General features: G+C 46.4%; 1 protein-coding gene across 5 annotated transcripts in view; it reads left to right on the top strand.

Annotated features, from left to right (window-relative positions):
- The window catches only part of MYRIP (myosin VIIA and Rab interacting protein), a 460,077-nt gene that overhangs the window by 355,308 nt on the left and 88,810 nt on the right, over nucleotides 1-15,959 (top strand). For all 5 annotated transcript variants that reach the window (XM_030812079.1, XM_030812078.1, XM_030812077.1 and 2 more), the window contains 4 exons: nucleotides 42-139; nucleotides 355-435; nucleotides 3,096-3,239; nucleotides 15,275-15,428. In XM_030812079.1, the coding sequence (XP_030667939.1) occupies nucleotides 42-139; nucleotides 355-435; nucleotides 3,096-3,239; nucleotides 15,275-15,428 (477 nt within the window). The remainder of the gene's footprint in view (nucleotides 1-41; nucleotides 140-354; nucleotides 436-3,095; nucleotides 3,240-15,274; nucleotides 15,429-15,959) is intronic.

Here is a 15,959-nt window from a genome sequence, read left to right as displayed (position 1 = left end):
ATTCCCTTTTAGAAATGCTCTTTGTTCTGTTTCCTGTCTAGGACATAGTGTGATGGACACCTTGGCTGTGGCCCTACGGGTGGCTGAAGAGGCCATTGAGGAAGCGATTTCCAAAGCAGAAGCATATGGGGACAGCCTGGTAGGGCCCCTCCTGCTCCTCTCTGCGGGGGAAGTTGTGGGTTGGGATCCTGGCTGCCAGGAGAAAGTGCAGGTTGTCAGGAAATCAATGTCCCAGCAGCTCTGACTAGAGCAAGGCCCTCCCTCTGCTTTTGTGGTCAGGACTCTCCTGGCAAAGTGATTGCCAAGTCACCCCAAATCCACGCATAGCACATAGCAATTCTCTTCCCTCCGCAGGACAAGCAAAATGAGGCCAGTTACCTGCGGGACCACAAGGAGGAGCTCACTGAGGAACTGGCCACAACAATCCTGCAGAAGGTAGGTGGGCCCTGGCAGAGGGATGGCTGCAGTTTCCTGGCTGGGCCTGGTGCAGGGACTCTGGCAAGTAGCAGGTGAAACATGGGGAATGTCTCTAGCCCTGTATCTTCTGTGCCTTCTCACTTTAGACTTTTGTGCCCTGGGGACCCATGCAGAGGGAATGTATTGCACTGCTTGCTTTGCAGTCACTCCTGCTAGCTCCATGCCCTACGCTGTCCATTGCACGGTGTACCTGTCAATTACTTCTGAGAAACCAACCACCCCAAAACTCTGTGGCTTTTGACAAGGATCTTTCTGTCTTCCACAGCCAATTCTTCAACACCAACTGAAAAGTGAAATTCCATTCTGCTACTAACTTCTTCCTGGAGTTAGTGCAGACCCCACCTACTTCAGATACCAGCCACAAGTTTCAGGTATCCCAAAGCCACCACACTTCTCCCTAGCCTGGTACAAATTTGAGAGTTTCCACAACCCTGGACCTTCAATTCAATGATTTGCTAGAACTCACAGAACTCAGGAAAGTGCTTTACTTACCATTACCGGTTTAATATAAAGGGTACAGGTGAACAGCCAGATGAAGAGACACATAGAGCAGCAGGGTCTGGGGACAGGATGTACAGAGCTCCCATGCCCTGTCTGTGAACATCACTCTCCCAACACATCGATGTATGCACCAACTAGGAAGGTTTCTGTGCCTTGTTGCATCAGAGCTTTTAGCCAGGTTTCAGTATGTAGGCATGATTGATTAAATGATTGATTACCTGATTGAACGCACTCTCTAGTCTTTCTGCTCCCAGCCCTCTATTCATTTACTGTAGTTGGTTTTTCTGGCAACCTGCCCCCATCCTGAAGTTATCTAAGGACCTCACCTTGAATCACCTTGTTAGTGTAACAAAGACACTCCTATCACTCAAATAATTGCAAAGGTTTTTGAAATTGTGCCAGGAACTGGGGACGAAGACCAAATACAGATGCTCCTGAACTTACAGTGGATGGGGTTAAGTCCAGATAGTAACCCCATCCTAAGTTGAAAGTATCATAAGTCAACATGCATTGAATACACCTAACCTACTCTTAATATATCATAGCTTCGCCTAGCCTATCGTAAATGTACTCAGAACTTGCATTAGCCTATAACTGGGCAGAATCATCGAACTCAAAGCCTATTTTATAACAGTGTTTAATAGCTCATATAATTTATGGAATGCCGTACTGAATACGCACCACTTTACTACCATCATAAAGTCCAAAAATCTTAAGTCAAGGACTATCTGTATATATGTTTTGTTATACCACAAGTTATTTATTGCTCATACATCTGCAGTAGCTGCACTTCAAGCTGTGGGTTGGGACAAAGTCAGCTGCAGCATGTTCACTCTGGGGCCCAAATGAGAGCACATCAGCTGCCTGTGGCCATGACAGGAGCACAGGCCAGCAAGAGGAAGCACACAGTGCTTATTAAGGCCGAGGCTTAGCCCTGGCTTACGGTTACTGACTCCCTCCTCTCATCTCATTGGCCAGAGCAAGTCACACATCAAGCCCAAAGCCAAGGGCTGGGACATAGATTCTCCCTATACTGGGAGGATCTGCAGAGTCACACTACAAAGTGCCGTATGCAGGAAGTGTTGAAAAACTTCAGTCTTCCTTTTTGGTCACAATAATTCACATCCCTTCTGTATGCCAAGTAGACTCACCACACCCAAAGACCCCCAAATGTCTCATCCAATCACAGTTCAAAGTACATTTGATCCAATTTTAGCTCCTTTTTAGCTGGAGATCTGTAAACTAAGCAAACAAATGATCTCCCCCCATATACCCAACATGCAATGTTGGAAGAGGGACAGGGAGACAGCACTGGCCCCACCCACCTGCAGAGGGGAAGAATGGGAGGCACCGGGGGTCACTGGTCCTCAGCAATTCCGAAATCCTGCTGGGCAACATGGCTGGGTCCCCACCCTGCCATGGGAGATGGCACCTCAGTTCGTTGTTCTCTGGGCTCTCAGCCTTCCTTTTCATCCTTCTGTCTGGCATAAAGGAACATTGAAGAATATACCCATCTTGGTGGCTCAGCACATTTCTTGACTGTTTCCTGCCTATAGGAAGTTGAAAGCCCAGAGACCTTGGTACAGATGGACTCACTAGATCCAAATGACTGTGCAAATGAGCTATTCTGGTGACTCTTGGTGTCTACCCCCTTGATAGGGCTTCCAGATGCTTCCTAAAGTCAGGACTTACAACCAGAGGCTCTGGGTTTGAGATCCAGCTCCACCATTTATGAGCTATGTAGCCTTATCCGATAACTTAGTCTCTCTGAGCCTGTTTCCTCATCTATAAAATGGAAAGAATTAGAGTATGTACCTTCAAGGATTAATAAAGCCTACACAATACCTAACATGAGGTCTGACACATGCTGGGCACTTAATAAACAGAAGAAGCTGTTAACATCATAAAAGGATTATCTGTAAACTGTAAAATGCTTAGATTGCTCAAGGCTAGAGTTGTGCTGGTTTCTCATAGCACAGATCTGGAACAGCCTGGTGTTCTGTTGAAACTAGGCTTGTAAGTGGCTGAAAAAAATTCCAAAGATGGTCCCAGTTACTCCACATAGCATCAGGAGGCCTCTCCAATAACTTGCCCCTTTTTTATCCTCCCCTCCCCAGATTATACGAAAACAGAAGAGCAAAAGTGAGCAGCAAGTGGAAGAAGAGCCAGGATGGCCACATCCCCAGAGTTGCAGCACAAAGGTGGCAGAGGAGGGGACCTCAGCATCCCCTGGAGGCCACCGTGCTCCCGCTGCCCTCTGGGTGAGTCCCCAAGCAGTGCTGGCCTACCCTCCACACGTGCAGATCTGGGGCACACATTTAACCCTCTGTAGTTGAATCAGGTGGCCACTGGCCAGGGTAAAAATTTCAAAAGGATAGGGAGCGACATTGAAAGAGAAAGTGAGCGTGAGTCAGGGGCCAGGAGGGGTTGGAGAGGAGAGAAAAACACAAATGGTCTATTGATAATTGTAGAGAGAGATTTTACACAGAGACCAATTTAGGAAAAATACAAATGCTGATAGGCTGCATTTTTTTTTTTCATTCTGAAAAGAATTGTACTGAGTCCAGTTGGGGGAAATAGCTTTATAAGGACCATGCGTATTCTTATAACCTAGATTGCTTGCTTTACTGAAACTGAAAAGTGACAGCGAGAAAATTGCCACTGCTGTTTCAACCACCAAAATGGTCACATCTGGACACAGAAAGTCACAGTGTGGAGCCAACCTTTCTGTCTGTCACCTTGAGTCACAGAGCTCAGTGGTCTTCCCACAACCAAGGGTTTGGTGCTGTTCCTGTCTTCAGTAGAGTTGCTGAACCTGTCACATCCTTTGTTACTGGTTTGAGTAAGCCCAGCTGAGGATGTGCAAAGTGCTGGGGAAGGAGCTGGGCGGGGTAGGTTCTGCAAGAAACCGAGGGACTGGCCAGTAGGGCTCTGGTTCTGCTAGATATAGGTGCTCACAGTCTGGGACAGGGCAGCACACAGGTGCACTTCAAAACTGGAAAGTCAGGCATGGGAAAGGCAAGGCCAGGGGCTTACCCCATCCTCACTTGGGGTCTAGTGGCATTCATCCCTGCATGAGCAGATTAAAATGAGGGTGTACAAAGCAGCACATGGTAGACTTGCAGTCCACAAGGCATCAGCATAGGTCACCTACATAAACTCCCTTGTCCTCGCCAACTGCCAGATGCACAACAGTTACAAGGAGTATCTTTATGGCTTTATCAGAGATTAAACTTCATTGATTTATCAGCAGAACCTTTCCTTGTCAACATGCTGTCAGCTTGTTTTACTGCTGCTGTCATGCATATGCTCAGCACCAAGGAGAACAAAACAAGTAGAAGACTCCATGCCCACCCTCCAGAGCTTTATAATCTGGTTAGCAAGGCAGGAGGGGACACAGGTAAGGCTGGTAAAAAAGGGGTAATGGGAGATAGTTCATAATTGGGTGCTGAGTTGAAAGATTGAGAATGGAAATGGATTTGGAATTCAGACAAGGGGCCTTTCCAGCAGAGAGTGGAAAAGGATCTACTGGATGGAGCAGGGGAGCAAAAGTCCTTCAAATAGCCTGTCACTCAGACTGGTCACAAAATCAGAGCTGCAGCTCCTGGGCTCAGGCTGCAGGCATGACATCACTTTGCATTTGGGGTCTTTCTGAAGTATTTTCTGCAAACTCAAAGTGTCAAGTCTTGGGGAGATCCAGAAAGTAGAAATTCCCACAGCACCCCAGACTCAACCATGAGTCAGTGAGTCAGAGGCAAGAACAGAGAGCTTGGGCTCTGTCTCTGCCACTCCTGGGGTAGAATTCTGGACTTGCCCTTGACTAGGTATGAGACCTTGAACAACTGTTTAGTTTCGTGTCTGTAAAATAGAAATAATAAGACCTGCCCTAAAAGATGGCTCTGAGGATTCCTTGTGTGGCCAACACAGTCTTTATTGAGCTTCCACTCTGTGCAAGGCACTGTGCTAGGTGCTTGTATTAGTTTGTTCTCATGCTGCTAATAAAGACATACCCAATACAGGGTAATTTATAAAGGAAAGAGGTTTGACTCACGGTTCCACATGGCTGGGGAGGCCACACAATCATGGTAGAAAGTGAAGGAGGAGCAAAGTCACATCTTATGTGGTGGCAGGCAAGAGAGCGTGTGCAGGGGAACTCCCCCTTATAAAACAATCAGCTCTCATGAGACTTATTCACTATCACAAGAACAGCATGGGAAAGACCCGCCCCCATGATTCAATTACCTTCTACCAGGTCCCTCCCATGACATGTGGGAATTATAGAAGCTACAATTCAAGACAAGGTTTTGGGGGGGGACACAGCCAGACCATATCAGTGCTACAGAGACAGTGGTCTCTGAAGATATAGCAGACTCCACCATCTAATGGTGAAACATGCTATAAACAAGTAAATAACAACAACAACAAAAAACACAGGGGTATATATTTCAGTAATTGTCATCAAGGGGATGGAGAGGAGGGAGTGCTGGGAACAGGTAGATGCTTGGTTAGGGAGCTGTCAGGGAAAACCATTTTTAGGAGATGACATGAAACCAAGACTTGAAAGATGAGAGGTCTGAGAGCAGTAAGAGGAAAGGCACTGCTACAGAGGGAATGGCGTGCGTAGAGGCTCTGAGCAGGAAGGAACTTGGCATGTTCAAGAAATAGAATAGTGGTTATGTGGCTAGAAAATGGGGTAAGGGGCACAGTGGCAACAGTGGCAGGTGACTAAATGAGACGTGGACATAGTTATTGCTCTATTATTACCTTATTTCCACGTTTCAAAATATGGGTGACTGTATCTTCAAGGTATCCCCTATGAGTTATGAGCTGTACTTCACTGTGTTTTGGTCAGCAAGGCTCCAGGCCCAGAGAGCAGAGCTGTTGGCATATCACTTACCCACCTGCTCCAATTCCCAGACCACCTGCTGCCACCAGCCCAACTCCACTGTGGGTCCTCTCCAGTGTCCTCTCCCCTTCCTTCCCACACACAGCCAGATGGCATCAACTTGCTTCTCTTCTAAGATATCAACTCACCCACTAGAACATTTCCATCCACTCACTGCATCTTGGGGCTGTCTCATTCTTCCTTTATCAGAAGCTGAAAGCTCTTTCTCTGACCCTGTCTCATTTCCCCTTGCACTAAAGAGACCTCACTCCCCAGAAACAGACCTTTCCTGATATTTCCTGTTGGCATCAGGTGACTGCAGTTTTGCACACTAACTAAAATTCTCATGTAAATCCCGTGAACAGAGAGGCACGGGAAGGGGGTCATCACAAAAAGCTTGAATAGTAATGTTAATAATGGAGTGATGGTCAGGTATCTACAGTAATAACACAGGACCAATACCTTTTCTTTATGTAAGTTTTATATGCAACAGGCTTTCACACATTGTTTCCTTAGCTCCACATGAGAGCACCCTGCATTATCCCCATTTTAAAAGGAATAAACTGAGTCCTAGCTACCCCAAGCCACTGGAACTAAGTGGTTGCAGGTCTCCTGGTTCTGAGCATTTCCTACACTCCATTGTCCCCTGTTTCCTTGGGAAGCTCCGGAGATGGAATCCCCACTAGATGGTCACTGGATCTCCTTGTCATGCATATGGTTAAAGTTGGAAATAGTGTCCTTCCTATCTCCTAGAGACCAGAGATGCTCTGTGTATCATTAGAGATGTAGGACAGTGGGCTCTTGTATCATAAGCCAAAACGGTGGGCACAGCAGTGATGACAGCCAGTAGTGTTCCCGTTTCAGCAGCAGGACAGCAGAGGCATTTCATCCACACTCCTCGGCCAAGCACTGGCTGAAAGCAGCTTCAAATAAACAACTGTGACCCTTCCCAAGGGGAATCTCCTGCTTGGCTCATCAGCTCACTGGAACGAACTCAGTCCACCCAGGACACAGGCATGGCCACAGGCTGTTTTCACTGAGGAAGACATTTAGAGGCACAAGCCAGAGTCTCACAGGATTTCCCTTTGGTTTACTAAAACAAATACCTCTCAGGATTTTATTTGTTTTGTCAGAAAATATCTGTCTTGCCAAATGCCCGCCTCCTGCACAGCATAACTCATGGCTATGCTTTGACATCAATGTAAAGAGAACTTAAGCATTTGTTTTTTTGAAGCAAATAGAGGAATATTATTTATTTCTAGATTTTTATATAAAAATAGGGTCTAATGGAAGCCCCTCCCTGAATGTAATGTATCTTTTGAACTTCCATATGCAACACTTCGCAAGATATATCCACCTTCCCCTGGCTTGAATCTACCTTTTAGGGAGGGAGTTGGGAGAGAACCGTGTGGCTGTAGTTTGGGAAAGCACCATCAAGGGTACTGACACATACCCTTGGATGAGCACCTCTCCTGGCATAACAGTGGAACCACCCAGATCATATGCCTGGCAGGGGTGCAGGCACCTTACAGGAGGAACAAGGTTATCAGCTGGCTCTTTGTTACTGCAACCTTCATCTTTATCTTAGACATTTGATCAAGGAGGCTCCCTCCTGTCCTCTCCCTGTGAATTCACACCATCCCATGATTTTCAATACGTAAACAGCCTACTTTTGTCAACAATATCAGGAAGGAAGAAGTATATGTTCTATCTCCCACCCCCCACCCCCCACCCCCCACCCCCCGCCATTCATACTTATACTCATGGGGAGCTGCCCCAAGCAAAGAAGCCTGAATCTGAGAATAAAGAGAAATCTGCTATGCACCCAGCTAGGTCCCGGACACAATTTTCCCTTTGAGAAGCCGCTATTATCAGCCCCTCCATGATTGTCTGTGGTCATGTGTGTTCCGGATTTTCCACAGCTCAGCACTGGGTGTGTAGTAAGCATCTTGCAGTACAGGTCCGTGACTGATTGATGGCAGAACAAGTCTATTAGTGGGGCTTTAATGGAGGCCTGGACTTGAACCTTTCCCTTCAGGCTTCCAGGATACCTGTGGAGGAGGAAGAGTGTACTAACTAAGGTCCCAGCAAAAACACCGGGATTCATACCCTCATAAATAACCATTTTGAGCTCCTGACTTGGTTAAAAGACAAGTACTGTGATTAGAGCTTTTAAAAAATGTTATTGGAGGCTGGGTGCAGTGGCTCATGCCTGTAATCCCAGCGCTTTGGGAGGTCAAGGCGAGTGGATCACGAGGTCAGGAGATCGAGACCATCCTGGCTAACACAGTGAAACCCCGTCTCTATTAAAAATACAAAAAATTAGCCAGGCGTGGTGGTGGGTGCCTGTAGTCCCAGCTACTGGGAGGCTGAGGCAGGAGAATGGCATGAACCTGGGAGGCAGAGATCACGCCACTGCACTCCAGCCTGGGCAACAGAGCAAGACTCTGTCTAAAATAAAATTAAATTAAAATAAAATAAAATAAAAATAAAATATTGGGATGGAGAGCTTGCACTGTCCCAACTGTGGAGATAAGAATGCATTGAGTCTTGATTTCGTTGGCTTGTTTAGAAAGGCCCTATACTAAGTCCTAGCCTGAACACCACCAATACTTGAAGTGGTGAAACAGATACTCATCTGTCCCCATTGGGCTTCAGCCATCTACATGTAACAGGACAAGCTGAGGTGACCCACAGAGCCCACAATGGCCAGCTCAGGAAGATGAGCCACAGATACCCCAACAACAGTGACAGGAAATGACCTGAACCCTCCCCTGACCTTATTCCCACTTCTCTTCATCCCTCCCTCCTTTTGTCCTTGTCTACATCCTGCTGCCCTCCTTTCCCATTCTCAGACTCCCATTGGGTGTGGTTCTCTGTGTGTTGCCTCCCGATGGCACTGGCCTGACTTCCCTTGGCAGGAACCCTCTCACCAGCACCATAGCAGGGTCAGCCTGGTGCCCCCCAGGGGTGACACACATGGTAGACACGGTCAGCTTTCTCAAATGCTGTATACAGCATGGCTGGGCACACTCATGTAGGCCAAGCCACTCCTTTACCTGGCCCTAATGCCCTGTGATGAAAAAGCCTGTGCTAGGAGAGTGGACCCTGGCCAAAGCCACTATATGGCACACCTCTGGGAACCCCCATTCATATGGAATGCAATGTTAGTAGTGCCACCTGGGGGTGTACAGCTGCTGCTGAGGCAAGAAATGTGAGGAACAACCATTGGTTGAGGACCATGTATTATGTTCACACATCACCTGTGATTTCTTTTACTCCTGGCCACAACATAAGGACATATATTATTAGACCAATTTTATAGATGGAGAAACTGAGGCTAAAGCATTAACTTGCCTAAAGTCATACAGGTAGTAATAAGTGGGGCCAGAATTTGAGTATCTCTTTCCTGCTCCAAAACTGTTGGTCAAGCTTCTTCCTCTGTAAAATGAGATCAGTAGCTCAGCGATCTCCGAAGTCTCTTTCAGCTGAGAGGTTCTGAGGCTGCACTGTTCAGTATGGTGGCCATAAGCCACAAGTGACTATTTTAATTTAAATTAAATAAAACTAAAAATCTAGTTCTTTGGTCACACTGGCCACATTTCAAGTGCTCAGTAGCGCCAGTTCCTGGTGATGACTATGTTGGACGGTGCAGATGTAGAACATTTCCATCATCCATCAAGTTGTATTTGCACAGCACTGGTCTAAGGATTTAGAAGAAGAGATGAACAAACAACATAAAAGCAGAAATACAAGGCCAGGTATAGTGGCTCATGCCTGTAATCCTAGCACTTTGGGAGGCTGAGGTGGGAGGATCATTTGAGGCTAGGAATTTGAGTCCAGCCTGGGCAATACAGTGAGACCCCATCTCTACAAAAAATAAAAATTATTTGGGTGGGCTGGGCATGGTGGCTCACACCTGTAATCCCAGCATTTTGGGAGGCCTGAGGTCGGGAGTTCAAGACCAGCCTGACCAACATAGTGAAACCCTGTCTCTACTAAAAATACAAAAAATTAGCTGGGTGTGGTGGTGGGCACCTGTAATCCCAGCTACTAGGGAGGCCAAAGCAGGAGAATTGCTTGAACTCAGGAGGCGGAGGTTGCAGTGAGCCGAGATCATGCCATTGCACTGCAGCCTGGGCAACAAGAGCGAAACTCCATCTCAAAAAAAGAAAAGAAAATTAGTTGGGCATGGTGGTGCATGCCTGGGGAAAATGAGGTGGGAGGATCCTTTGAGCCCAGAAGGTCAAGGCTGCAGTGAGCTATGATTGCACCACTGCATTCTAGCCTGGGCAACAGAGCAAGACCCTGTCTAAAAAAAAAAAAATGTCAGAAATACACATGGATGCTGGCCAGAGCCTGGACACGAACCAATGGGCTGAGTTTCAGTTCTTGGGTACTTCAGAGAACATAGCTCTCCCACCTTTCCTCACCCTGGACACTCATCTGCATCACCTACCCAAACCGTGCTTTAAGGGTCTTGATGCAAGGGGTCTGGGGTGGAGCCAGGGCTTCCCTATGACCAGAAACTCCTGGGTAATGCTGACAGGATGCCAGGCTTAAGGATGGTATCATTATATCTTGAGACAGAATCCTGACCTACAGGCTGTGGAGGGCCCTAAACCTGTGGCCTCCTGATAGGGCCCCCCTTTTCAGTTCTCCATGACCCAGACACCTTTGGCTTAAGAAATAACCATGTAGAATCCCCAATCCCCATCAGCACCACTGCTTAGACTTGACTGCAAAACCCAAACTTAATTCATCCCCATCCAGATGGGATTTCTCATCTATTCTCTTGGAAGAAGGTTCAGTGTGAATGCTCCGTTTTTAATTTCCTCCCTCATTGTGTGCTCTCTGCCAGTATGGGGGTCAGTGCGACCTGGCTTTCAAAGCCTTAAGATGCAATATCCTAGAAGGCACCAGTGTGAGTGTTATAACTCATTTCATGCCTCTTTGGGTGCATGCATATAAAAAGGCCTCTCTAATAATATCGTGATCTTATTGGTAATAACGATGATGACACCAGGGACCAGACACTTACTGTGTGCCCAGTGACTAAGATGAATCTCTGTCTGGCTTTCTCTGTTCTCCTGTCTTTTGTCCCTTCCTATTTTCTCAGCCTTTTCCCTCTGTCTCTGTCGTTTCCTTCCTCGCATTCCTTCTCTCTTTTGAATGGCCATAGTATAGAACTAAAGTACTTTTTATCATTCCTATAATTATAGGATTGAATTTAATACTTACGTCTGACCCTAAAAACACAAAGCAAAGTTGTGTCTCAGTTATGTGTACATATGACCACTCTTCTTGATTTGCCCTCAAATCTTTGATACTAAAAACATTATCTCCCTGTTTTTTATTGTGGGCTCTTTGAGAGCAAAGACTTTTAAAGCTGCGGTTGGTGCCACAGGGAGCCTGTCCTGTTGGTGATGATGATAATCATAGCAATCATAGCAACAATCTGTGGTTCCAAGGGATATAAGTAGAACACATTGCTGCTGCCCACACAGGAGATGCAGCTACTGCAAAGAATGCTGTAACAAAAGTAACTGATGATTACACTGGGTGTTTTGCTCAAAGCTTCAGGACCGGTTGGTTCAGATGGCAAGTCCTGCTGGGCTGGGGCGCATTAACCAGGAGTGCATTGCTGCCAGGCTTGCAGCAAAGGCTGTCAGGCACACACCAAGAGAGCATGGAGGAGCATCAAATTGGAATCAGTCAGACCTGAGCTCAACCCTTGCCTTACCCTTGGCCATCCATAGGCTTTGGGCAAGTTATTCAATCCTGACTCTGTTTACTCATGTGCACTCAATCAAGTTGAGTGAGAGAACAGTTACACCGGCTCAGTGGTAATATTTAATAAATGCTCTTATTTGGCTAATATTTATTGAGTGCTTTGTGCTATGCATGATACTGATCCCTTAACATGAGGAAACTGAGGCTTAGAACAGTTTAAGTTTTTCCAAGATCCCACATAGCAAGAGGAGGAGCTGGCATATACCCACCACCTAATGTATCACCCATAAATTAATGCCCAAGGAGTAAAGAGGAAGGGCCTATCTGAAGGCCCAAATTCTCAAGTTCATCAATGCAAGGGATTGCTGATGTGCTAACGTTCTGGATCCATGGACTCCCCCTGCAGCCCCCTTGCATAGATGTTCAAACACTCTAACTCAGACTAGCTCTTCCAGTCACCAGCCCTGCGTCTTCTGTGTACCCTAGAATAAGTAAGACAAGGGGAGGCTGTGCGTAGGAAAGAAAAGTGAGCACAGAGGGCTCAGCCAGGGTTATAAGCCAGTATAATAAATAAATTACTCCTCTTGGTCCAACTAGCTGGTGAGTAAAAGCATTGTTGTGGTGCCCTCTGCTGGGCATGTGTTGCTTGTAATGAATTTGTGGCAGAACCACACCTGGGTCTCAGAACTGTCTTTTCCACCCTGGCTGGAGACTGTAGGCCACCAGTGTCCTAGGACCTGTTGGAGATAGCTCTGCTGGGCATTTTGTGGTTGTCAGGGTGTAGTTTTTTTCTAGTGTGGAACAATGATTTGCCTGAAATAGACTATTTTTATAGCCTGGCATTCCCTACTCTCTGCTATTGGGACCACAGAGGGACTTTTCATTTGTTAGTCTTGGATTTTGCAGAGAATGGGGGAGAATTTTCGTCCCATAAAAAAGGACCCCAGCCACCACGTATACACACAAGTCTGAGCCACTGAAAAAGTGAAATATTAAGTATTGTTTCCCCTTTTTAAACTTGTATTCAGTGATTTACAGTGAGAAGCTTGTAGATTTTTTTTAAAGGCCAGATACAGTAAATGGCTTCTGTGAGGCTGCGATAATACTGCATCTGGCAACTAGGCTGTCAGCTTCATAAGGGCCAGCACTGTGTCTTACAGCCTATAAATTCAGTCACAAACATGCAACCAAGGATCACAAACAAAAGGCCATCCCTGCGCTCATGGAGTTCGTTGTGTGTGGAAGACACAGCAAGTCAGTGCACAGCTATAACAGTGTGGACAGAGCTGTGTGATCACACAGGAGAAACCTAGCCAATCCCAAGGTACACCAGGGCCAAGGGCGTTTCCCTCTTGATACACGGAGGTTTGCCATAGAATGATGTTTTCCTTCATTTTTAATAACTTCACTTGCCAGTTGACCACCATCCTCAACCTCTATCCTCTCTGAAAGCTGCTCATTTTCTGTCAGATATTTAGCAAAATCGCAGAATGGCTCTGAATACCTAGCCCTGTGAAAACCTTGGGTGTTGTCAAGCTGCATCATCCAAACTGCTCTGGACACTCGAGACAGGGTCAGTGCTTGCTGTGCCCTCAGAATGAAGGAGATGACACTCAGCCAAAAGCCACTTTACATGTGTGTTAGCTTGGCTCTCCTCCAAGTAAAACCTTGCTCTCCAGGATGACAGTGGGCTGCTTTTTATTTCTTACTCCATAATTTTGTGTAAGAAATTGGAAAAAAAAATTAGGCACTTTGAAAAACTCATTTTGTAACCATTCACTCGACAGCAAACATTCATTGATTTCCAATTCTGTACCAGTTACTGTGCCAGGGGCTACAGATGTCACTGCTAAAAGAACATTACCCTCAGTTGCTCCACAGTCTAGTGGGGGCCCTAGGCCAGAAGAGAGATGTTTGCAAGAGTGCAGTAAAATGCAAGTACAGAAGAAGCCCATGACCCCCAGCCCAGATGGGGAAGGGGGCAATTGGTAGATTTCCCACAGGCCATGGCCTGCTTGAACTGAACCTTATCGACGCACAGTGTCTTGACGAATTGATAAGACAGGGAGAGCTCATCACCTCTGGGTTGCGTTAACCTATGACCATTGCATTGAAAGGCAGGTCTGGAGGCCCATCATGCTCTCTCCTCTATATTTGAAGGGATGGGAGCAGGTTGTAACACTTGGTTCACAGCTTAGGGGATTCCATATTTGTTCTGTAAGCCCACCTTCCTCCTAGATCACCCCAAGGTCTCGTGGGGAAAGTAGAGGTTTCCTACGACTCTGAATCTGAACTGTTCTGCATTACCACTCTCCAACAGAGTGCACCAGATGCCCTGTATGTGAGGGGTCCTGGGCCCTAGCCTGGCCTGCAACAATGGGGATGCTGGGTTTTGATCCTCATCTATCTCTGCATCTTTCCTCAGACTGGTCCAGAGTCCTTAGGAGGCAAGGCCATTGAGTGCATCTTCCTCTTCCAACCTCTAATCTTAAAGCTCAATGTTGTCACCCAAGTATCCTGTGCTCAATTTTGCTGTCTTTCTGTCTTTGTTATTCTCTCATACCTTTTTTTTTTAAGCTACCATTATCATACAGTTTACTATGAGTGCAGGGCAAGATTAAGTTTCCACATCTCTCAAGGAATTAAGTCACTTGGCCAAGGTAGTGTAGCCAAAGTGGTCATGGAGCTCAGGCACGGCTGACTCCTGGGTCCAGCTCCAAAGCACCCCGTGGCCCTGCCCACAGCTCTTCTCTGAGAGAGCTTGCCTTTATCTCCTAGGCTAGGTACCTGTGGGAGACAGAAAGGTGAGGAAATGAGCACACTTTGCACTGGGACAGAAGGGAGTAGGGGCTGCTGGTGCTGACGTCAACCAGCAGGTGGAAGCCCACTGCAAAGGGGGCCTGAGTTTTGTATCAGTACTTTGTTTAATACTGTAATCATAGATGCTTTCAGTGGCTTTGTGAATATGCCCTTTCCTTCCTAAGATTACCAATGTAAAAAGAGCAAAATAAACAACCAGTAAAATATAATTCCTTCATTAAATGGCAAAGGAAAACTTTAGTCTCTTTCTATTTGATAAAATTCTATATACAACATTTGAGCTTCACAATACAACATATATATGATGCATTATATATATAATGCAGTTCAAATTTGTTCCTGTCAGTCACTTGAATTTCCATTGCTGCTACTTATCCTTAGGTTAGAGTTTGTTTTCCTTCCTTTAATTTAGGAGCTACGTGGGAATATGTTGTAATAGTCCTGTGCTGTGGATGGATCATACCTTGCTCTGGGATCTCTTCAGGTTTGGAGGTCTTTGAGGAGAAGATGCTTTCCGCTTTGCATGCCCGAGAGCAACTCATCACGCACAGTTGGCCCTGAGAGATATTGGCCGCAAGAGTGTTGGATAAGAAAGAGCCATATGAGAACTGGCCCCATAAAATTCCACTACATCTCATTCTTTCTACTAGGCCTGGCTGACTTGCAAGGGAATAAACATTTATACCATTACCTGGCATTATATACTGATTTGCAGCTTTTAAGGCTCACATGAAAAGAGCCATTACCATTAAACATGTTTTCTCCATGCTGTACAATGTCTGCCCCCAAAAGGTAAAGGCACACCTCCCAGGCACTGTACCTTATGAGCTCACCCCTTCTCCTCTTTCCTTTCCACAGCGGTCCCAGTCTGCCTTTTCAATCACTGGAGAAGAAGCCCTGAAGACCCCTCCAGTGGAGGCTGCATCGAGGCAGCCAAGGGACCAAGGCCAACACCCGAGAGCAGAGTCTGCTCTGCCCAGCTGGAAGAGCGTGGACAGGCTGGATGAAACAAGTAACTGTTTTAAGCAGCATCTAGTTGGTCTGTGGGTTTCAAAAGTGTGGTTTGGAGGCTTCTCGGCTATTGCATGGCCACTCTGCTCTTCTTCCCATAAGTCTGAACTGGTGTGTGTCCCTCTGGGCTACCAAGTCATGAGGCCTCCAGCACAACACACAATATATAATATGGTCATGTTCTCCACCCAGGCAGTTTTCCTAGCTGCTCTGGCAGAATGAAGGCTCTTAGGGTGTCATCATATTCTATGCTCTGTGCTGAGACCTGTGGGACAGATTGGGGGCTCCTGGACAAGTGTGTTCACATCACTCCACTGCACACCCCACTTCAGCTACCTGTTCTATGTGGACTAGGAGAATGTGTCTTATGTAGGCCAGGAGCATTAAACCAACCTCTCAAGGCATTTCAACTTTCAAAGGGATTTGGGTCCCAGCAAATTTGGGTCCTTAGGTCTGGTTTTAAGGATGTCCTTTCTGAAACTGGATAAATTAGTTAGGGCAGCATATGCCACTATAACAAGTAAACTGAATA

This window comes from Nomascus leucogenys, chromosome 4 (genome assembly GCF_006542625.1).
Source record: "Nomascus leucogenys isolate Asia chromosome 4, Asia_NLE_v1, whole genome shotgun sequence".
NCBI lineage: Eukaryota > Metazoa > Chordata > Mammalia > Primates > Hylobatidae > Nomascus > Nomascus leucogenys.
The sequence above is the reverse complement of the archived record's forward strand: the minus strand, read 5'-3'. Positions and strand labels throughout refer to the sequence as shown.